Source organism: Danio rerio, chromosome 23, assembly GCF_052040795.2.
Source record: "Danio rerio strain M-AB ecotype USA chromosome 23, GRCz13ab, whole genome shotgun sequence".
NCBI lineage: Eukaryota > Metazoa > Chordata > Actinopteri > Cypriniformes > Danionidae > Danio > Danio rerio.
The window spans coordinates 21,631,772-21,656,515 of record NC_141043.1 but is presented as its reverse complement, the minus strand read 5'-3'; the positions used below and the strand labels follow the sequence as shown (position 1 = coordinate 21,656,515).

General features: G+C 35.3%; 1 protein-coding gene and 1 long non-coding RNA gene across 5 annotated transcripts in view; one reads left to right on the top strand and one right to left on the bottom strand.

The window, feature by feature from the left end:
* Positions 1 to 1,188: 1,188 nt before the first annotated feature.
* Positions 1,189 to 24,744, top strand: ikbkg (inhibitor of nuclear factor kappa B kinase regulatory subunit gamma). Of its 4 annotated transcripts, XM_087305655.1 has the most exons (14): positions 1,195 to 1,437; positions 3,883 to 4,070; positions 5,000 to 5,280; positions 5,377 to 5,448; positions 9,843 to 10,022; positions 12,082 to 12,143; positions 12,332 to 12,379; positions 14,548 to 14,766; positions 16,936 to 17,088; positions 17,183 to 17,273; positions 17,839 to 17,982; positions 18,106 to 18,242; positions 20,478 to 20,551; positions 24,082 to 24,744. In XM_087305655.1, the coding sequence occupies exons 2-14, from the start codon at positions 3,887 to 3,889 to the stop codon at positions 24,243 to 24,245; spliced, it is 1,809 nt and encodes a 602-aa protein (XP_087161781.1). In that variant the 5' UTR covers positions 1,195 to 1,437; positions 3,883 to 3,886; the 3' UTR covers positions 24,246 to 24,744.
* LOC147831275 (uncharacterized) overlaps positions 9,377 to 24,744 on the bottom strand; it is a 111,480-nt gene continuing 96,112 nt past the window's right edge. The window contains exon 3 of the long non-coding RNA XR_015523469.1: positions 9,377 to 10,798. This is a non-coding gene — a long non-coding RNA (uncharacterized LOC147831275). The remainder of the gene's footprint in view (positions 10,799 to 24,744) is intronic.

The following is a 24,744-nucleotide window of genomic DNA, read 5'->3' as shown; positions in this document are numbered from 1 at the left end:
CCGAATGAACGGATGTAATAGTTACTAGTGAAGACAAACGGTTCAAACATTTATCTAAATTACATATTGACATAATCTTCTTAATGTTTTATAATTGGAGTCAGATAAAACGAGGATAAATATATTAATATTCTAAACCACCTCATATTAAAATTGGAGTCAGATATGAGTTAAGTTTAATATAAATCAACATTGTGCACTGGAAAGACCGAACATGCAGTGAACCTTCATCCACCATTGGATACCGTCATTGAACCAACTGGCTGGACCTTACAAGTGGATGAAAACATCCCCAACCCTACATAAAGCTTAATCAAAAATATTTTCTCACCAACAAGGTCAATGAAGATAAATAAATTGAATCAACAATTTTTTTAAATTGATCAACAAATTTTATCCCATAAAACTATTTTTGAAAAAGTTTCATGCTAATATTGATGTAAAATGTTCATTTTGTCAATTTTATACAGAAACAGTTTTTCATTTATTTTGGGAGTGTAATTATGCTTTACAATTTTGGGAACATATTGGCTCATTTATTAATGATAATATACAATACAATGTTTCTGTTACTTTTAAAGAAATTATTTTTTGTTATGAATCTGCCTCTACTAAGAGAAATGCTTGTTTTGTTATAAATTTAATTTATTTTCTTTGTAAATTCCATATCCACAAATGCTAATTTACTAATACTAAACCATATTTTCCTTTTTTTTTTTGCAAAATTTAGTCATTATATACATTTATTTTAATTTTCTAAAAATAAAAAAACAAACAGAACTATTTCAATTCGTAATGACTTTAATTTATGTTCTGTTATTGCTTCTTAAATGTCTTACCCTCAAGTTTATATCATGTTCTTTATTCTTTTTTCTTCTCTCTTACTCTCTCGTATCTCTTTTTCATTGACAATGTAATTCATATTCTGTATTGTAAACAAATATTGCTACAAAGTTGTCAACTGTTTTTTTGCAAAAAAAAAAAAAAACTACATAAAGGTTTCCAAAAGTGAAATATATTAACATATGGGTTTTCAGAAAAGTAAGCGTATATGGATATCCTGAAGACATGAAAACAGTTAAATCCTAATTTTAAGAAGGCATCGCTCAATAACTTCATTTTGACTAACTTATTTGCTGTCATTTTTGTCTTCCCATAATTCCCCTACCCGGAAACAGCACGCAGCGCGGAAGTACACGGGGGATTTCCTCGACAGTGTGGGCACCTGTCTGAACTCTTCTAGACGTTTTCATTTGATATACTTTATCAATCTCGAATTCTCGATTCAGACTTTCCAGCTCGGTGGTGTTGAAGATGTTGGCCTACCTGAGCGTCCGTGGCTGACTTTAAACCTGCCTGTGTTTCCTCGGCGGAAGACCGACAGACAGTGAATCTGTGCTAGCGCAGAGTCAAAACACTGTTAACGGCGTAAAGAAGGTAGTGATTACTCTCATATTTTATCATACGATATGTTTATCAATGTCTTCATGTGTATGTAATGAATGTGAGTCGTGTTAGTGTGTGATTTTAAATGTTTATTGGTTTAAATGCGGTAAAGCTAGTTGTGTTGTTAGCTGAGCGCGTCCATCACGAGCCTGTAAACAAAACAAAACCGAGTCTCGTATATCGGATAACTGCTAATTTCAATCACAGTATTGGACTTAAAGTGTCTTTGAGGATTGAGGTAAAATTGTTTTTATATTCGTTCTTTCTCTTTAATAATATAATTTCAGAAAAGTATTCTTTGCGAATTCTAAATAGGGAAAATCATAATAAGTAGACAAAGATGATCATAGTACAACATTGTACACAGTCAATGACATAGTGCTAACTGTTAATGTTGTTTTTAAATCATACTAACATGCTATTTCAGACTTAATATTCAAAGTAGCGTGGTAAACAATATGGGGACAGTGTTACAAGTTATCAGTGAATGAATGTGCAAATTTACCTCAGTCTTTTAAACCTCGCGCGTTTGTCTTTAACTTGTGAAATAATCTTTGTTTTGACAGCGAGATATCATGACATCGACTTTGTTTTCAACTTTGATATTTGATATTTCTTTTCAAATGTTTTAGAGGTCGTTAATATGGCGAAAGTGTCATTGAATGACTCATAAGTTATCTGTGTCTTGTTGAAAAGTGAAACAGTAAAAGCAGAATTGAACGTGAGACATGTATAAAATGATATAGCTTTACATGTTAAAGCTAGTAACATGAACAGGTACAGGTATTATCATTTACATATTGTCAAAATGTGGTTACTGGTAACATTTTACAATATGGTTCCATTTGTTAGGATTAGATAACATGAGCTTACTCTGAATACAATTCAATTAATTTCTATAGCGCGTTTACTATGTAGATTGTGTCAAAGTAGTTTAACATAGCAGTTCTAGTAAATGGAAACTGTCAGTCCAGTCTTCTGAGTTGGTTCAGTTTAGTTCGGTGTGGTTTAAATTTCATGGCTGAAAGTCCAAACACTGAAGAGCTAATCCTTTGATGCGCAGCTCCACAAGTCCCAAACCAAGCAAGCCAGTGGCAGCAATGACGAGGAACAAAACTTTACTAAATAAATTAAGTGAATGAAAAAAATAAAAAATCCTTTAGAGAAACCAGGCTTAGTTGGGCACAACCATTTCTTTTCTGCCCAAACTTCCTGTGCAGAACTGAATTTTTTTAAATGAAATTTTAGGCTTTATTTATAAAACATTTACACATAAATTAGTGAAATCAAGGTAGTTCACTTAAAAATGAACATTTTGTAAACATTTACTTACTCGCCCTCTACTTGTTTCACATCTGTTTGAGTTTGATATACTGAAGAATGCTGGGAAAAGCAGCCATTGACATACTTTCACTTTTTCTACTAGGAATGTCAATGTTTTTAATAAAAGTTTAGAAACACTTGAGGGTGAAGAAATGGTTTGGGTGAAATGTCACTTTAATATTATTCAATGGATTCGAGCTAACTGTCTTAATATTCTAACTAATTCTATTAACTATTTTAATAACATTACAAGTTGTATAATTATTCAACTTTAGTATGTTTTACAATTGTTATTTTATTAACAATTTAAATAAGTTAATAGAACTTTAAATGTAAAGTTATTATAAAATAATTTTGTGGTGCATATGTCATTTTAATATATGGAGTTTTGTTTCCATTTTAGTTTTATTGATTGTATTTAAGCTGTTAAGTTTAGCCTGCTTACACTGTAAAAAATGTAATAACAAAGTCAAGGCAACATATATTTTTATGTTGCTTTTATTTTAATTAGTTAGTCAGCTTTCAATTATATTGTAACTTATACAAAGTTTATTTTTATACATTTTAGTCAGTTTAATTGATTTTAATTTAAGTTTAATTTAGTTAAGATGACTACAAAAGTTCATTTAATTTTCATTTAAACAGTTAAGGCAGCAAGTTTTTCTTTTTCAATTTACTTGTTTGTTTTAGTTTTGTGTTTACGTGCAAGCAATGTAAAATTTTTAGACCAAACAGAGATAACAAATATTTATGAATTCAATTGCAAAAGTCACAAATACAGGTCATAATTGATATAAAGTGTACTACATGTTTTCAATGATTTGAAATACACAATTGAAATGCGTACACCATTAATTTCTTTTCAGAAAACTTTTTAAAACTATTTTTACAATGATTCCTAAATAGTAATAATAAACGTATTACTCATTGCTAGTTAAAGCATGAACAAATGGGACCCTGATTGTAAAGTGTTATCACCATTATTATTTATCCACCGCAGAAATTATTCTAAATTTATCTGAATATTTTCATCCAAGAATCTTAAAGCACTGCAGTAGTCTTGGTGATTAAGAGCTGTAGATGATCAATGCGGTCTTTTGTTGTGTCTGTCAGGATCATGGTCCAGCCGCAGCCGTCCGGTGGCTGCACTCTGCAATATGAGTTGAACGGAGAAGAGACCGCAGGTTCAGAAGGTCAAGTCTCACTCATGGCCAGTTCACAGGGCTCATTGAGGGTCCCTGCTGATTTAGCTGGAAATGAAATCGTTCAGAAACTCATAACGGACAATCATCAGCTACGTGGTAGGTCTAAATGATTTCCTGTAATACCAGTCAAAAAACTGAACAGGGTGTTTTTGTTGATGTTTAATAGAAGTCTTTTCTCCTTACAAAGGCTGCATTTCATCAATCATAAATGCTATATAAACATTTATGTGTTGCAAAATGTTATTTATTTTTAATAAAATCATTTTTGAATTTACTCCAGTCTTCGGTGTCAGATGTTCCTTCAGAAATCCTTATAATATGATGGTTTTACTATTTTGTTACATTTCATGTTTTAGGATTCTTTCATAAAAAGAAAGTTCAGTACAAAAAATTAACACCTTTGTATTTTCTCGTATTGCTTTGCTGACTGGAGTTCTAAAAATGACCCTAAACGAGTTTCAATTAGTACAAAATTCAGCAGCTAGAATTCTAGGACCAGTGCAAGAGAGCACATAACCCCTATTTTGAATAATCTGCACTGGCTTCCTGTCAGTTTACCAATTGATTTTAAAATCCTCATGCTTGTGTACTAGGCCTTGAATGATCTAACAACACAATATTTATCTGAGCTTTTATTTCCATACACTCAATAAGTAATAACTGATAACTACACTCAATAATAACTGAACTACACTCAATAAGAAAGCAGTTATTTTTCTATATATTTTTTAAATATTTTATTTATTTTTTTTTATCTGTGAAAGAAATATGCAATTGATGTTAATTTAATGGTATATTAATTAAAATAACACTTTATATTTTTTCTAAGTCTTTTATTCTTATTTTCCTTTAAAAAAAAATTAGTTTGGGCTGTATTTTTGATTTAAAATCTCACCAATCTAGCCTTTGTGATCAGAAAGAGCTTTTTTAGTGTTTTTTTTTTTTTACTGATCCTAAACATTTGATCAGTAGTGTATGTCTCACACATTTATAGCTGAATGCAGTGCATTAACTTTTCCCCACAGAGGCTCTGAAACGAAGCAATGATGCCCTCAAAGAGAGATGTGAAGAGATGGAGGGCTGGCAGAGGAGGTCAAGAGAAGAGCGAGAGTTCCTGAGCTGTAGATTTCGTGAGGCCAGAGAGTTAGTGCAGCGACTGGCCCAGGAAAACCAGAGCCTTTTAGGACAACTAAACCTGAGTGTCAGTCAAGCAGGGAGTCTGGGCATCTCCAAAGAAACTGGAAGTCAAGACCAAGAGCTGAAGTGCACCAATGCAGAGAAGAATGTCCTCATAGACTCACCAGAAGTAGATTTTATTTTTTTTTGAGTCGGAACTTTAAAAAGTTCTCTATTCATTGAATTTAAATTGACATCCCTTTTTTGTTGTTGTTTTGTCATGCAGGTATTAAATGCAGCTGTACTGACAGAATGCGCTGAAGGAGACACTGACAGACACACAATGCCTCAAAGTTTGGTAAGTCGCTGTAAATCTCAGCATCTGGAATTAAAGCTTCATAAATATTGAGAAACGTGAAAATAACATTTTCTGTTTGTTTGCTTAAAATGAAAATTAGGATTATCCCATGGTTCTGAAATGAATCTTTAATATGTATGCTGGTTTTTGCAGTGGAATGCAATAAATCAAAAGTATTTTTGACTATTTAATCTTTAAGCTTTGACTGTTTTTCTTGTAATTAATAATTTGCTTCACATTTTTCATTGTCTCTAAATTCTGACCTTTCAGAATTGTGAGTTTGTAGCAATTCTGAATGTTTTACTATTAAATAAATTTTAATAATTCATTAATTTTTAACTACAAAATAAATTTTACTATATAATTATAAACGATTCAAACAAAAATAGACAAGAAATCATAATTTTGCAGTTATTAGTTAATACAAAATTAAGATCGCTGATTTTCTTATTTAATCAGTTCAAATGAAGGATTCAGTTGTCATAAAGACTTCATTCATTTTATTATCAGCGTGAATCTTTTCAATGGCATATGTTTTTTAAAGGTGACATAAGATTTTCACTCTTGTAGATTGTTTTTGTTTAGTTGTGCTGTGTCTGCTAACTCAATTCAAGTGGAAATAAAACATGTAACTTTTTTTTGTCACAGTCATTTGAATTTCTTGCCATTTTTTACATAACCAGCTAGGGCTGGGAGCACAATCTCATTTGAATTTTTAAGGGACATAAAATTCTCAAATTTGTCACGTCACTAGACACGCCCACCTGGTCGCTAACAGTTGCTGTCGCTCACATAGACAGAGGTCGCTCATTCTCCGTTTAAATGAACGGTCGCTTGTCACTTTGCTGCTGTGAGTCGCTCGTTGTGTGAACGAAGCTTTCCTCTCATGTGCAGAGCTGCAGAGTTAACATTACCGATAATTTGCCAGAATGCTGTGCTTTGTGAACGTAGAAGAAAGATCACCGGAAAGTGTACAATCTAGGCGTGAAGTTCTAGTCTACTTTAGCCAATCAGAACACTCAGACGCATTCACATCTGCGCTGTTTATGAAAATAAAAGCCTTTGAGTATTTTTCCACACACATTTAGCTGCTAGATGTTAGTCAGATAACGTTTCTATATTCCTTCTTAATGCCATCTGTGTAAATAATTATAGATAAGATGCTTATGATCAGCTGTTGTTTGCTTACCTTCAAGTTCTGCTTCCTTCAGTTGCATGTGCACGTAAAGCAGCGGGTAAGCACCCGCCCAGCACACACGCATATTATGTACATCTCGATATACAAAAGTGTTCCTCTATATGTTTTCATTGAAGTTGTTCACAATACTTATCCATTCACAGAATTTGTAATGTAGTCAAATGTTTACAAATATAATCGCAGCCGTTCCAGGGGCCTCATGTACGAAGACTTGCGTGGAAATCTTACTAAAACATTGCGTACGCACAAAGCTGTAAATGTGCGCACGCAGAAAAAAATTCAGATGTATGAAACGCCGAATCTCACGCATATTCTTTTGTACATCTGAATGAACGTGAAACTGAGCGCAACATGCACGAGCACAAAACCCCTCCCTGCCTCCTCCCCCGTATGAATATGCTAATGACTATGCTAATGGCAAAACCCAACGAAAAAGCAATGGCAAAATCAAGCAACTTTGAACAGAATGTGAATTGGAGGTGCTGCTTTCGGAGGTAGACCGGAGAAATGCGGTGTTATTTGCAAGTTTGTTCTCCGGAATTAACAACAAAAGAAAAAAATAGAGTGGGAGAGTTTAGCTTATACGGTTAACACAGTTGGGTCTGAACATTGCACTGAGTGCATTTAAAAAATAAATAGTGTGGTTTATAACTGAAAAATGTTGCAGTACCCTTAGCAGTCTCAGTGGCGCACCTCATAAGAAGCATGAGATCATGTACTGACATGTTCGAGCATAAACTCGGCTCGAATCCAGCGTCTGACGAATTCTTTCTTCTTTTTTTCCCCGCTACATATCAGATTTTGCCCACTATTTATTAAGAGAAAGACAAGTAGGAATCATCAATAAGTTTGTGCATCATATTTTATTTGCACATTTATTGAATGGAAATGTTTCTGATTCACGCATGCAAATTCATCTTCAGATAGTGTCTTTATAGCAATGTGCGTGCAGTAGATAGCTCAGATTACATTGGGAAAACAGGCGACTGCTGCAAATTGTGCTTTAATGTTTAGCTGGTCAACTGTATGATATGGAAATCTTACATACCTACTATATGAAGCCGTCTCATACAGCTGCCATTGCAAGGATCAGACACTTTGTAGAGAAGAATTTAACACAACTGCCTCTAGGAGTCGCCAATGGAAATAAAACAGACACGCACAAAAAATGTGCGTACGCCAGCCAGAAAGCTGCCGTGAACCTGCGCACATTCCCACGTTCAGTTCATTGTTAGTAAATCCAAACGTGAGCGATTCTGAGCGTGAAACCTGGCTTACGCAAAGTTTTTGTGCGTACGCAGCGTTGGTACATGAGGCCCCAGGTCATTTCTGGTTAATGATGTCAGAATTTACCAGTATTTTTGAATGGATGTGTGAACGGCCTTTACCTGCAAAACTCTGTAACGTTCTTGCCTGTGTGAAAAGCACTTTTTCAAATTTACCGGTAAAGTCCTTCTTGAAATGTTCCGGATATTTACTGGTATTACTGTGTGAAAGGGACTACAGATAATAGTGGCTGCAATGTCAAGCAATGATAAAATTATACGTAATGATTATGCATTCATGAGATAGCCTGGCACGCTTTCACATTTTGTCTTTAATTAATGGAAACATTTTCAAATACTCCATGTCAGCAAAAATTCAGCCAAAGCTTAAGGATTGTCTGAGGGCTGTGTGTGTGCTGCACTGGTCAAGAATAAATAGGTATCACAGCCATTCCTGATGCAGCCTTGTATTACTCATGTAAATGTATTGTTTAAACGTTTAAGATAAAGTTACTTTTTTAACCAACTCCAACAGCTTAAACTCATTTAAAGAAACACGAGATGTAATGGCTCTCTGTGAGCTGAGGTGTTTTTGACAGTGTAAAATGGTGTTTATTTACACTACCGTTATATAAATTAAAATATTGACTTTTTATTAAGATCTTTCAAAATCACATTTACTTGGAACCCAGGCTCATTCTGAAAATTTAGTCCTGCGGACGTTTCTGGAGACCGCGAAATACGTCCCTGGAGGTACGTATTTGTGCAGTTTTTGTTTTCGCGAATCCGCGAGAGGCCGAAATGTGCGCTTTTTCGTATCTCGAACGTCTCTCGCGAGCGCCGTTCGCACCCGCGCTGTTCTCGCCTGCGCTGTTCTCGCGTCAACCCACCAGAGGCCGCTGTCTGACTGACCGAATGATTGACTGCGCGACCAGCTAATCGGCTGACCCACCCTCCTCCTTCCCTGAACCCAACCAGTTTTAGATTGACCCGCCCGCCCGCTCACTTCCCTAAACCCGAGCAACAATTTAGAAAAGCCGTCTAGAAAAAGAAAAACCCTTGTCTGTTTTTTTTTTTTTTTTTTTCACGTTTTGGATTTGACCACGTTCTCACCCTGTTATGAACTCGTTCGCTTTATTTTTTGGATTCTGTTTTTGTCTTACCTATTTTCTGGAACCGCTCTTCCCCGAACTCGAACCCGGACGGCTTTGTCAACTCCTCCTCTCTGCATCTGAAGTCCGCCAATGCACACGATGAGCTGACCGGACAAACTGACTGCAGCGGGAAAGCCCTCCACACGGAGGTAAGCGGTCAGCCGGCAAGCGCGAAAGGGAACGGCGTCACACCGCCCCGTAGCGTTCGCTTAAAAAAAATGAAATGCAGCCATATGTACCTCCCGGGACGTATTTCGCGGTCTCCAGAAACGTCCACGGGACTACGTTTTCAGAATGAGCCTGGGTTGTTTACTTGCGTAAATGTGCATCTGATGTCACCTTTAATTATTTATAACCTATTGGCATAACAGTGCGGTTGATACAGTCTTCATTTGAAGTTAATCAAGTTTCTTTCAAAAGATGATTTGATAGTCATCGTAGACCTCAGTGTTTATTCAAACTGTAAACCATTATCTCATCAGAATTGGACTTTTTGTAGAACTGAAAGAATGATATTGTGTAGTTGAAAACACTATAGCCTGAAGTATTCTAATGTCTACATCTCTAAACAGGTCTCTTGGTCAGTAGCTTCAAGAAGTACTGATTTGCATAATTCACTCAGATCATACTTGTGTGTTTAGACATAGCACAAAGTAACACTGTGTTTCTCTTTATCTGTGATCCAGACATATCAAAGTCCAAAGATATGAGAAGATACGATTATTCAAAAAAATATTTGTCTTCAATTTTACAACTTTTTATTTTGTTACTCTTTAGCCTGCTGTGGGCTCTAATGATTTCCTGAAACTACTGAAAAGCCACAAAGAGAAGCTGGAGGAAGGCATGCGGGCTTTAAGGAGGAAGAATGAGGAGCTGGAGAAGGAGAAAGCAGAGAACGAGAAAGAGAGAGAGAATCTCCTCGCTGCACTGGAGCAGTTGCGCTCCAAGCTGTCTCAGGTTGAGCATTTCATTCTCATAGGTTTATAAGGACTGTTTCTTTATAGGGATGCACTGAAAACTGACACCAATATTAATAATTATTTTATAAAATAAAATAGTTTTGCAATACTTTTAAAATTGAAGTCAATAGATTAAGTTATACTGGTCATAAAGCAAAAGTCAATAAAGTCACCAGCGTTTACAGTTGAAGTGGCCTTTACAGTACCCATATAAAAATAAAAACACTACAAAGTCATTATGCTCTGTATACCATCGAATATGTTGTACTCTGAGCAAACTAGCTGCATGTCATCAGAACATGTCAAAATGCAGAGCAGATTGGTGTACAAGTTGACTGGCGTCATTTTAAAGGGAACCTATTATGCAAAAATCACTTTTATAAGGGGTTTAAACAGTTGTGTGGCAACAGTCTGAAAATAATCAGCTTCTAATGGTAAAAATGCATTCATACATTTTTTTTATAATAGCACTTGTTGAAAAACAAAAACTTTGATTGACATTCTCCCTTTGTACATGTCATCAGAGGGTTATAGCCCCGCCCATTAGTGACGATCTCTCCCTCATTAGCATAAGGCATTAGTCTTGTTTTTGAGTCTGCCACTATGCTGACACACAGGCATTTGCACAATTTGAATCACAGCCTAAAAGCGGCAGCTTCAATGAGTTATAAAGCATTATTTGTGGGGGTATTTAGAGCTGAAACTGCACATATACACACTCTAGGGATATCAGAAACTTATGTCTGATATTTAAAGTTTTTGTAAAGAAAACTCCTGATCCGTTGAGATCAAGACAGGCAGCATAGGACAAAGTTACAAACAAACAAACAAAAAATAAAAAAATAAATGAAATAATACTTGTCACAACATATAGACACACACAAAATAGTAGAAACCATAATCAATTGTTAAAACGTGCACTGCTTTAAATTGACAGTCTTTAAAATAATTTAAATGTAGCGATAGATGATTCATTAAGGCTGCTTTAAAATGGCAATACTCTTACGCATTTTTACAATTAATATGAACTTTCTCTTGGGATAAATTTAATTTTTTTATCATCATTACTCCAGTGTTCTGTCTCACATAATCTCAAGAAATATGTATGCTTATTATCAGTGTTGTAAAGAACAACAACATTATGGAATCAGTCTGCCTGGGATCAAACACACCTGAACCAACTAATCAAGCTCTTTTTAGATATACTAGAAGCATCCTGGCTGGTGTGTTGAAGCAAGTTGGTGATAAACTGTCCAGTACACCGGCCCTCCAAAAGCGAGTTTGGTCAGCCCTGGCCTAAAGAATATTCAATATTCACAGCTGAAGCCCGTGCTTTACTTTTATAAAAATTATTTGATAATGTTTTAATTACAGTTCACCATTTACAAAACAAATTTTAGTTTGAGTTCCAGATCATTTTGGGCTTTGCAGCTGCTAAGGATGCTTTAAAACAAGCGGTGAACAAATAGCAAATTCCTCCTTCAGAGATGAGACGTTTTATCAATGTTTATGTTTTTAAACAAGTGGCAAGAGGAGTGGGATGTATTGAAAAACAATACATTGTATGACATTCAACGTGAAATCTCAAACTGAATTTGAAGACATTTTAAGACTAGATTTGATCAAGTGATTTTTACCAGATGTCATACAAGAAAAACACATGGTTATTTGCTCAAAGGTGACGACCCTACTCAATGTTTGTACTGCACAATTCCTCTTACAGTAAAACACATTCTACTGGACTGTCCTGTTTTTAATGATTCCAGAAGAATATGAAATAAATTCTCTTAAGGACATTTTAAGCAAATTATTATTTTTTAATTATTTTTTATCATGTATTAGCGCTAAAATCTTATTTAATTAATGAATTCATTTGTTTGTTAATTTTTAATTGTATATTTATTATTAAAATGTTCTTGCCATAAAAAATAGCCTTGCTTGCTGGCATGGCATTAAATAAAAAATACATGCATACATCAGTGTTGTAAACGGTTACATATGCTGTCTTTCTCGCATGTTAGTAACTTGTGTTAACTGATTCCTCCTGTGTTTATCAGAATGTTGGGGTTACTGAAGAGTCAGTCCCGCCGACGTGTGCTGTCACTGTTCCTGCAGAAAGGTACAATCAGATCTTCAATTTCGTCTGCTTTTTCTCTCTCTCTACAGCTGACCATGAAGCTCTGTCATCTTTGCATGGTTTGATTGGATTGTAATAAGTCTCAAAGTGCTTTTCTTCCTTTTCTTCTAATGTAAATGGTTTGGAATTTCTTTTTTCTGTCTTCTCTTTGAACCCGTGTGTCTGCTTAGCTCTCACTTGGCTAACATAACTGAGCAGCTTCAGGCCACACAAGGCAGGTGAGGACAACCGTGTCTCACTCGACGTGTGCATGAGTGTCCATCCCCTCATTCAGTAAATCCTGACAGCTGATGTTCAACTGTTTTATGATTCTCATATAGACAGATGTTCACATGCTTGAAGTCAGGAAGATTATTATTTTTTAATTGTAAGAAATAAATTTGTCATTTTATTAACTAATTATATTCACTTTATATTCACCTTTTATATTCAATTTATAGTGTTCATAAAAGATTTTAAATCATTTTCTATGAATGACATTCAGCATGTTAGATTAATTTTAATGATCATTTAACAATGAGGACTGAAAGGTAATGGCTGCAAAAAAATCTGATCTAAATGTTCTTTTATAGAATATATATTTTAATAGAAATATTTTACTTTTCATGGTAATATTTACCAAAGATAATGTTTTCACTTTTGATCAATAAATGCCGCCTGGTTAAAGGTATAGTACACAGAAAAACGTAAATTTACTCACTATCAAGTTGTTCGAAACTTTTATTAATTCCTTTCTTCTGTTGAACTTAAAAGAAGATACTTTGAAGAAAACTCAAAACTTTATTAATATGGCATTTTATTAACAAGGACAGTCAGCACTGGTATTTAAGAGAAACTTTCTGAAATGGCACAATGTATACATTTACATAGGACAAATGGACATTATTTGAGTCAACATGACTGTTAACATTTTTTCAATGATTTGTACACTTGCATATGACAGTCAGTAGCTATGTTTCCATCCAAAAATGCTAATTAACTTCGTGCGCAAAACTGGGTTATCGCATAAAAGACGTGCGAATAAAGCAGCGTTTCCATCCAACAAGTCAAAGCAAACAAAATGATCACTTCCTGATTATCTGGCACCACATATCAACAGTAAAAACATAATTTGCTGCGATAAGAGAAGCTAAGTGAATCTTTTCTTCTTTTAATAAATGACTTGCGCCTCAGAAGGCAGTCCTAACACGCAGTGAACTCGCGGAGGCGTTGAAGGCGTGAGACGCGAATCACAGATGCTCTTGATTCTGGAGGTCATTAGTAATATAATACAGGATTACTGAAATGGTTACGGCATTTTAGAAAGACCAAAACAACATTTCAGATGTTTTACAATGTGTTCAGCCTCCTGGTTTGTCACATGATCTCTCATTAAAAAACCACAACACCTTTTTTTAATGCACATGCTGGAATTTGTGCAGTAAAAGTGTTTCGATCATTGTTTATCTTTTTTATCGAATACAAAGTTTATCCTACTCAGTTATGCGTTTTTTTTTTAACTTATTTTCAAAATTTCTGCACTTGCCGTTTTCATTAATCTTTTTTTTTTCTATTCGCATATCCAAAATGTGCATAAAAATAGGTGGATGGAAACGTAGCTAGTGATAGACTGGCCATCCTTTAAGGGAGTTTTTAGCATTTCACTTTTAAAAAAGCATAGATGATCGTGTAAAATTATTTGTATGATGATTATGTTATTAGCGGATGTTTTTATTTGAATCTCTCCATCTTAAATATTAAAAATAACTTATTGTTTCATATTCTGCTCATTGTAGTATGTGATTAAACTTTACATGTTACATGTTAAAATTAACCTAATTTATTGAACAAAGTAGGGAGGACAAATACTAAGGAAGTCAATGGTTAGAGGTTTTCAACATTCTTCATAATATCTTCTTTTGTGTTGAACGGAAGAAAGAAACTCAATGAGGTTTGGAACAAGTGAAGAGAGGGTAAAGAATTAACATTGCACAAACATTGGTTAAAGTGTCTGTATGTTATTTATTATGTAGAGATTTTGTTTATTTTTATTACACTAGGCCTGAATAGTGACGTTTGTAAAAGTAGCCTAAATACTCAAATAGCTTGAGCTCTCATTAGGGGCTTTTGCACCAGTGGAACCTTTTTATAGTTCCTAGAACTATTATTGGAAGTTCCTGCTTTTTGTTGTTTGCATTACAATTTTAATTATTTGTTCTTTACTGTTTTTTACTGCATTTGGTACAAAAGCAGTCTGGTCAAAACAAATGATCATGAACAAACTCAACACATTTCAGTCCCCATTTTACAGCTGTATTTGATGTCATTCGCTTGTGATCAGATGCGCCAGAAAACTTAACACCAGGTATAAAGCGGGTCTAAAACAAATGTCTGTGCTGTGATGCAGGTACAGGGAGCTGCAGGAGAAGCTGGATTGTCTTCAGAAGAATTCTTTTCAGAGAGACAGAACTGAGGCTCTCCTTAAACAGAAGGAGAAAGAGTTTGTTCAGGTACAAAAGGACAGTGAAGCGCTGAGATCGCAAGTAACGTCGCTTCTCGGAGAGCTGAACGAACGACAAAACTGGCTGGAGAAGAGCGAAGCAGAGAAACGAACCTTAGAAGACAAGTAAGTGAATCTCTTTCAGGATTTTGCAAAAAACAATTCAGAATTTATTTTATTTTGTGACTAAAATAAATTTTTATTAAAGGGATGATCCACTACGATATCATAATTTAAACTTTAGTTGATGTGTAATGTAGCTGTGTGAACATAAACAACATCTCTGAATGTAATACGCTCAAAGTTCAATGCAAAGGGAGACATTGGCTTTTACAGAGTTAGCTTAGCAAAGCCTACAGTGAACAAAGTTTGGGGACTACAAAAGTATATATCCATGTTAGTGAGATTACTAATGCTTCAGGTTACGTGCATTTACCACACCCATACACCTCACGCAGCAAAGGGCATGGCCAGAGGCGCTATAATGTTAAAGCAGAGAAAGCTAAAATGCCATCCAAACGCTGCTATTTCCACAGGCTTCCTTCTGCTTGTGTATTTGGGCTACCAAAGGACATGACACAAAGACAGAAGTGCTTACAGTTTAATTTTAATTGTGTTCCAGATAATTATAAAAAAGATATAGCTAGCATTTGACAAAGGACAACTTCCAGAATCTCTCCCAGTTCAGGTCAAACTCCTCAAAGGAGGAGCAGCTCCAACCATAATAGGACTGTGAGCAACAATCCATAAATGTTTTTATTTATTAAATTGATCTATTACAAGCACAGTTTCTATCGTTAATGGTATGTTGTAGCAAGGATGTAAACATCACAGTCAAATCACAGAAAACACCCAAAATCTTCAGCAGAGCTGCAGGGTCTGCGGACGCTTTCCCTGCGTTCTACATCTCAAATAACGAACTCACAAAAGATATGTTAACATTTCATATTACTTACCCAAGCTTAATCTAATTATATGTGAAAGACACTTGTCAGATTTGTCAGCAGGCGTGAAGTTCAGCTGTGTCCTCTGTGTCATTTTCTGTCTGATTCAGGCTCAAACTGATATGGCTAACAGCTACTCTGACCGACAGTATTTACACAGCGCAAAAGTGTGTGCTTGTAGGGGCATGACACTTTTCCTGGTGACTTGGGGCCAATTATTATGTAAGCTGACCAATCAGTGCCACTTGAGGAGGAACTAGGAAATATGACAGTCATTTTCATGTTAGCTGAGTAGATGTATATAATTAAAGTAAGATATGTAAGAAAATAAAGTGATTTATTTTTTTATTTTTTTTTTTACAAATGAGCACACATTGCTTTGCAACTTATAAACAACCAAACTGTAAAAATACACTCTGGACCACTCCTTTAAAAAAAGTTTGTGTCATATTTGAAAATGAAACCAATTGTTCGCGACATAAATGCTAAGTCGTGTGTCGGTGTGTCTGTGTTTGTGTGTGTGTACAAATATTATTGTCCCAAGTTCTCGCATTTAGATTTGCAAGCTCTCAAGGTTTGCTTCTGATAAACCTTCATATTTACCCAACTATGATGACTTCCACTGCTGAGAAACTTGGAAATGTGAATTAGGTCCATACAAATAAATAAATATTTTGTGACATTCGCTGGATTTTTCATAAGGTCATACAGTTGGAAAATCCTTGTCTATGCCTTGTTTTTTATTTGTACACTGTAAAAAAAAAAAAGAAAAAAAAAGTGTATATACGTGTATAAAATATATATATATATATGTGTTTGTGTGTTTATGTATATATATATATATATATATATATATATATATATATATATATATTTGTGTGTGTGTGTGTGTGTGTGTGTGTGTGTGTGTGTGTGTGTGTGTGTGTGTATATATATATATATATATATATATATATATATATATATATATATATATAAATATAAATAATTGTTTTATAATGGTATTTTAACTCATTTTAATAAGTTAACTAGGTTTAATTGAATGTCTTTTGTCATCAGTTAAAGTAAATTAATGACTAGAAAATATAATTTGATTTAACTAAAATAATTTAGGTTGCAGTAGTGTATTTTTTTGTGCGAATCATGATTATTAATAAACAGATATGTAATTTATAAATGTAAATTTTACATTAAATAATAATTAGCACAAGTGTTGCCATAAAAATAGCCAATGCTGCAGATGAGGCGTTAAAAAAAAAAAATTAAGTGATAACAGAATAGCAAATCCTGAAAGGTCTGCTCTTTTTTTTTATCAGAGCATCTTTGTATATATTATCGGTTTAATCTCCAGGCTGGTCACGAAGAGTGAGCGTCTGCAGACTGTAGAGAGAGAGATGGAGCAGCAGAAGAAGCAGCACAGCGTGACGGTAGACAATCTTTTACTGAAGACACAGAATCTGGAAGCCGCACTGAAGAACGAGAGGCTCGTCATAGTGGAGGAGAGGTGAGTTCAGCGGGATGTAGAAAGCAGCTTCTTGCTGTGATTGTTAGAGTTGTGATGGCAAGCCACAAATCCTGTTGCTCTTCTTTTTGTCTAGGAGGAAGCTGGCCCAGCTCCAGCATGCATACACGTGTCTGTTTCAGGATTATGACAACAAACTTAAAAGCGAAAAACAAGCCAATCACAGGGTAGGTATCTGCTGTTTTTAAACTGTTTATTGGTTATGGTACCATTTTCCTTTAACATTTCTGTTCGTCTTTGACCAGTAATGAAGAAAAAATGTAAAAAATAAATGAAATGTTTTATTTTTGTATTTATTCATACGTTATATTTTTAGAGATGGCTTTATATTGCTGTATGTTATTTTATTTATTTAATTAAATTATTTATTTATTTATTCATTTATTTATTTAATTTAACATTAGCTTGTTTTAATTTAAATTTTTGATTGCTTTTTACGGTGTGTGTGTGTGTGTGTGTGTGTGTGTGTGAGAAAGTCAATAAACCCAATAAAATTACATTTATTATTATTCATCATATTTGTAATAAATATTTTATGGTTACAAATTTAAATATGTAAATGTTTTAGAAAGTTTTCTCAATAGTAGACACTAGTCATTGAACTTCTCTTAAATTGAAACGCTACAAATCTGTGACTTCATTTTTGTGGTAGACACTTAAAATAATAGGTCAGTGCATGGTTTGTGCTCTATAGTTGTTCATGGAAACTATGTGTGGTATTTACCTTTTAAGGGTGGAGAGACGGATACCCTTGCTAACAGGTTAGGGGAGGCTGAGAAAGCACTGGCCCTCAAACAGGAGCACATTGATAAACTCAAGGAGGAAATGGAGCAGCTGAGAGCTAAATTAGAGACCATACCGGTGCTGAACCATCAGGTGAAAATATACTTTGCATTAAAATTAAACACTCATTTTTTAGGCTCTGCTATAAATGTGTATACGATTTAGATCTTGCATATAGTAACACAAACACAATGGCGACATGTTTTATTTTTACAGGCAGAGATCTATAAGATGGACTTCTTGGCTGAGAGGGAAGCCAGAGAGAAACTCAATCAAAAGAAGGAAGAGTTGCAGGAGGATCTGAATAAGGCATTGGTCGAGATTGAAAGATTCAAGCAAGAAAGAACCTCACGGTATCAAAGTTATTTTATGTATTGGTTAAATTGAATGTCTCAGGGTATCCGCTGAGTCTTAAAAAGTCTTAAAATGTGTTAAATAGCAAAAACTATTTTAGGCTTTAAAGTCTTAAATTCACAGAAATATTGTGTTGTAGGTCCTAAATCATTTTAAACAGGTCTTAGTTTTCCTTTTTTTATGTAAAGCTACTCAATTAATTCAACCTATATCCAATCACCAACAATACATCTAAAAAAAAAACTGTTAGCAAAACTCTTTTTATAAATAATACTATAACAGTTTGTTGTGCATACATTTAGTTAAAATTTTTATTTTTAAAGTTTTTAGTTAGTATTTATACAAATAGGGTCTGCTTGTTTTGATATTTTAAATATTTAAATTAGTTATTTTAAATATGTGGCTAAGAAATAACTCATTAGAATTAGTTTTTTGATTGGGAAAGTATTTTTTTAAAATCCTTCGCGTTAAGTCCTAATAAAGTGTAAATTTAATTCTTGATGGTCTTAAAAAGTCTTAAATTGGACAGAAACCCTGATATTTGATGGTTATTTCCTCAGTTTTTGCATTTAGTTTAGCTTTGTCATTATTTTCTACTTAATTCAGCAGATCCCAGTATGTATATGCATGATTGTCATTGTGCTTTTTAATGCCTAAAATCACTAGTAAATAACAGAATGTAGTTTCTAGTTTATGAATTAACTAACATGAAAATAGTTTTTATGTAAGATTTGCATTTCCCATTACTGTCATCCTGCCCCGTTTTAATATCATTATTTTTAGAATTATAATACTTAACTATTTTATATGAGTTTTGGGGATAAAGAATCGATGTGTGGCAAAAGCCCATCTATTCAGGAAGAAATCTTCAAGTTCAGCATCTCAATTGGAAAAAATGTCCATTTCAAATCAGTCCATCCATCAACCTATAAAACACCAGCAGTTTTTATCCTTGTTTTACCATGGTGCATGTCTCTGTTATTTGGCTACACTTTGAATTCAGAGCATGTCTGAACTAAATTTCTAATGTAATGTATAGGCCATTATCCCACACCGTTAATCCCTCTTTGAGTCATTGATTGATCGATAGAAGCGAACTGCTTTTCAATATTTGATGATAACAGCGAGCCTCTGTAGTGAACAATAAGCAAAAACTCGGTTTAAGAGAATTTTCTTTGGCTTCAACTTTAAGTTTTTAATATACATTTAAATTAAAAACAGTAGCATTGATTTATGTTATCAATCTCTGCATTTCATTTAAAGGTGCAGTAGGAGATCTTCCACAATGCTAACAGCTTAGCATAAATCTCTGAATCACAGTCCCTCCCCTGCCGTCTAGAGCCACGCCTCCTGAAACACAAGCACAGCAAAAGAACCCTCTCATGTGTTAAAAGCGACTAGTGCATGTCCGGCGGCATGCAAGCCAAACTGACATGCTATTTCAGAGTGAATATTTAGAGTTGCATGGTTAACAATATAGGGAGAGACTAGGCGGAATAGTGGCGTTTACTTGTGTTTTGTTGTTAAACTAATTAAAATCTCCATCATTGATGCTGTAAAAGGACCCTTATGAAACTGAAAATAGTCTTATCAATCTTTCATCGGAAGATTTTAGGAGCTGAACAACACTTCTGTGAAGATATAACCCAACATCTAACGTTACATCAGCTTAGCGTGAAGCTAAAATAATTTTAAAACAAAACATTACCTGTCTAAGAGAAGGCCTTCAGACATGGTGTCATCCTTTCTCCAGCGTGCAAAGGTAACTCCAATATTGATTCAGGTTTTTAAAAAGTTTTGATTCAGCATGTTTTTACCAACCGCGCGCGCGTGCACGCATTCTCTCTCTCTCGTGAACGTGCGGCGGTTCGGCAGAACTGCGTACAAACGGCTGCGCAGTTGTTCAAATCTGCATTTGCTGACAGACAGATTGAGCTACTTATCGGAATTATGAGAGATGTCCGTCCGACTCTATTTAATTGGATGAACATTTTTTTGTTTTATGCCTTACCCAAAATATAAAAATACATTAAAATAAATTTAGATCATTTACTGTAATCATTACTATTAGACTGTGAAGAGACTTTCAACCAGTACAACAAAAATTGCTCCTGAAGACAATCACCTACTGCACCTTTAAATTAAAATCTAAATAAATTCAAATGAATTGCATGAACTAATGTCCTCTCCCTCCTGTTGTCCAAGCGTTTGATGTGAATGTTGTTTCCTCACAGAGCTCGCATTGAAGAGATGCAGCAGAGACACTTGGAGGACTACAGGCCTCGACCTCACCCGCCACCTCCAGCTGGTAAAACACCTGTTTTCTTCATTAATTAATACACAGGTGCTTTATTTCCTTTAAGTTAGTTAATTAGATTTACAGGCTACATGACAAAATGCATCTCTTTAAAGAGTCATTAAGCCACTGTTCTCTCACCACAGGCCACAAAGGTGAGGTGTGTGTGTGTGGTAAAGCTACTGAGTGTAGGGGAAGTGGTGAGACTTGGGCACCACACAAATTCACTGAAATTTGTTTTAAAACATAATTTTTATGCTTTGTGTTCACATAGCTAACTATATATATATATATATATATATATATATATATATATATATATATATATATATATATATATATATATATATATATATACACATACTTATATATTCTCTGAATATATTGTTACAATGGTAAAAACAACAACAAAGAAACTTGACACAGTAGAGCAGAGAAACCCTACTTTCGGAAAAGCAACACAGAGAGAATGCAGAAGTATAAATGCTCACAACAGAGTCAGCTACGTGCGAGAGGTGTGCCGTGGGCTACAGAAGTATACATTGCAGAAGTATAAATTGGGCTTATCCCAGAAGATGAATCTCGTTTGAAAGGCATTTTTGATGAGGACAAGACTTTAGCTGCGTTCTGGTCTAATTTTTAAGCCCTTCACTTGCCACTTTACTTTCCTTTGTCTCATTCCCTCGGATGTATGTCATTGATTACGTTACACAACTATACACTGCTGGTGGACAATCTGAATGGGTTTTAATGGAATGCCCTAACCCCTTAAACACCTGGGACATACACTGTTGTGATATCACAATCACATTAAATTCTAGGTATATATAGGTTCTGAAGTGTATGTATGATACCAAATCACTCCATCGGCTAAAACCAAGGGATCGAGGGAATGTCAGTGTAAACTTCATGAGTGTGCTTCTAAAGGCTGGTTTATACAATAAATATGACCCATGGCGCATACCTTGCAAGTTGCCGTGCATTTAAGTCTGATTTGTACTTTTATGTCAAGCACACGTGTATGCTCTGCCACAGCCTGCGCATGGTCGCATAGCCCTTGCCATGGCCGACACCGATGCGCACCTCTCAAAAAAATGTAATTACACTTTACAACGACAAATGAATGTAGGCGAGACGAACTGATGAGTGTTGGCGAGACCGAGAGCCTCGCGAACCCATTGGAGCGAGTGAGTCCCAAGATAAAGCTCCAGATGAAAACTTCTGTTTTGTGTTTTCCTTATGGTTAAAGTTAATGCATATCCGCTGATTTCTGCCTCAAAATGAGCGCGTTTGAGCCACTTGTACATTATGGTAGCATTGAAAAAGAATCTCAACACAGAAGAACATAAAAACCTCACTGCCAGCTAGTGTTTCAGAAGTGTTACTGCAGAGCAACACAAAGTGCACAGAAGTATAAATGCATGACAATGCGCGAGGCAGGCGCCAAGGGTCTCCCTGATCACACGACACAGAAGTATAAACTAAGCTTGAAACTAGGCTGATTTATACTTCTGCATCAAGCGCGCACATATGGCCTGGCCCAGCCTTTGCGCTTTTGCATAGCCCTCGCCATGGCTGATGCCGAAGCTGATGTACACCTCTTAAAAAATGTAACCACACGTTGCAATGACGCGTAGCGCAAGCTCTGTGATTGTGATTGCTCTGTGAAGCTCTGTCGGCTTAGTAGCAGTGACGAGCTCGTGTTTACAAGTGTCGAGTCTCGTGAAGGATCTCCAAATGGAAATTTTTGTTTCATGTTTACCTTATGATTAAAGTTGTTGCACATCGGTCGATTTTTCGCCTCTGAATAAGCTAATTTTATGGCCCGTTTCCACTGAGTGGTACAGTTCGTACCGTACTGTACCGTACCACTTTTTCTGCACCCTTTCGAAAGTGTACCAAACACGACAAAGGGTACCAAAAGGCGAAGCTAGACGTGCAGCTGAACGCTATTGGTTTACAGAGATACATCATTCCCTTGTGCAACAAACCAGAATAAAAAAAACAAAGGAACCGGCATGTTTTAAATACACAACCGAGAGATTGCAGCGTAATTATACATGCATATAATAACTTGTCATGGTCGACCCGAGCTTAAACAAACCTAGTAGTTGCCTTGATGAACAGCCACAAAGCCAAAAAGAAGAGCAGATTTTATTCTGTGCCCCTTAGTTTTTTACGAGCCATTCTGAAGCTCGAGCGGTTGCGATTTCGCGCTTGCGCTCGCCGCGTGTCTATATTTGAAAATACAAACTTCTTGAGCTGATGATAATAGCGTGTGCTTGATTACTGACGTGCTTTTGAAACCCGATCCTGCCAGAAACTGACAAACGCGAGAGTGACACACGAAAAAACAAAGGAGAAGCCAGAAAAAAAGGAGCACATTTTTTTTTTTAAGCAAACGTGAACAAACTGCCATGTTTAACTATTATTTTCACCTTTTGGACTATTATGGACTTGGAATGATGGAATGACTCTCTAATAGAGGCTACATGTGCTGCTGAAGATTACAGACACATTTAATCATTAGAGGTTTGCACAGACTGTGGGCTATATTTAGTGATGTTTTGAACTTAAATAAGGACTAAAGGAATGCTGTGTGTAGTTTTTCCTGCAAGTGGAAACATATCAGGGACTGTAAGGGTCTGTATGTGTTCATATATGTTGCAGATGTTACAGTAGGCTGTTTCACACTGTCACCGATCTGCAGTTATAATAAACTCATGTTCATAGAAAAGTCAGTAATAAACATTTATACAGAAGTATTTATGTGTATAAAGCATCTGTTTTGTGAGAAGTGCTTCTCGTATGATAAGTGAGCGGCCCGTACAGCTTTACTGTAGACATTTTCTCGAGCGAAAATGATGCGACTGAAACTTTTTGTTGTACACCACACCCACTAAAAGAGTACCATTGGTACACTTTTAGCAGTGGAAACACAAGCCTAATAAAGGTAACCTGTACTGCACTGTACCAGTCCGTAGAAACGAGCCATTAGCCACTTGTACATTAAGGTGGTGTTCAGAAAAAACAAAACACTCGCAAAGAAACTCGATACAGAGAAACTTAACACACTTACTGCCAGCTAGCAATTCATTCAAGTGTTATTGCAGAGCAACACAAATAGCATGCAGAAGTATATATATATATATATATATATATATATATATATATATATATATATATATATATATATATATATATATCCATGACTACGCTCTAGGGTGCGTCACTGCAATCACTCAATGCAGAAGTATAAACCAGCCTTAATTAATTGTTTATTATTAATTATTTTTAAAGTCAACATATGGCCAAGTTGAAATCACTTAGAGAAGTTATACAAAGAAGTAAAAATATCACCAATAAACAGTTAAATCTTACAGATGCTAACATTTTCTTCTATGATGATACGCAGCACACATACCTCTGTTAAAATCTTCAAAAATATACTTGAGGATTTTTTTTTTTTACCATTTTAAATAATCTTTTATCTAAATCTGAACATGTTTGGGGTCTCATTTTGAAATGTCTGCTTTTTGAAGCACCTTTCCCAGGGCCAGCGATGTTCAATTCAGCCCAGCCTCCATCTGCACGCAGAAGAGACGAAGATCAAGAAGAGCTGCCGGATTACAGATGCCCCAAATGCATGTACAAGGCACCAGACATGGATACGCTGCAGATTCACGTCATGGACTGCATCCAGTAAGAACAGCAGACGTTCAGATTGTTTATTCCCCACAACTCGGTGGACTCTAACAACAGAAAATCAACAACATCTATCTTTGAGGACTTTGAACAGTGAATCGTGCTACAGATGGACTTAAAGTAGACCTATCGCAGATGTTTTTATCATGTGGCCATAGAGCCACTACCATGTTCCCGTACACTTAGTGTGTTTATCTCTTTTAAAAACAAAAAAGCTCATCTGTACTGCCTTTCTGTGACAGCATAGTGTAATGTACTGCACGTGTGAATGTTTGTCTGCTTTTCGTCTGCACACATCTGACAGTGACAATGTTTCCTTTATACCAGTGGTATTTGTTTCTCTGGATGTGCGCACTCTTGAGGATTCATGCCCGCCTGTATTATTATTATTAATATTATTGTTATTATTGTGTATTATCAGCCAAAGTGAATATGAGAAAAAAAAATCTACTTTGTACAGACTATTGTTGTGAAGAGATTCAATAAAAGTATGAATATTA

What these genes read in the sequence shown, in the direction of transcription:
- ikbkg (XM_087305655.1), top strand. Translation starts at nt 3,887, where the DNA reads ATGGTCCAGCCGCAGCCGTCCGGTGGCTGCACTCTGCAATATGAGTTG. An exon ending in TCCTCATAGACTCACCAGAA is followed by an intron (nt 5,281 to 5,376) that starts GTAGATTTTATT and finishes TTTGTCATGCAG; the next exon opens with GTATTAAATGCAGCTGTACT. An exon ending in AAAAACAAGCCAATCACAGG is followed by an intron (nt 17,274 to 17,838) that starts GTAGGTATCTGC and finishes TTACCTTTTAAG; the next exon opens with GGTGGAGAGACGGATACCCT.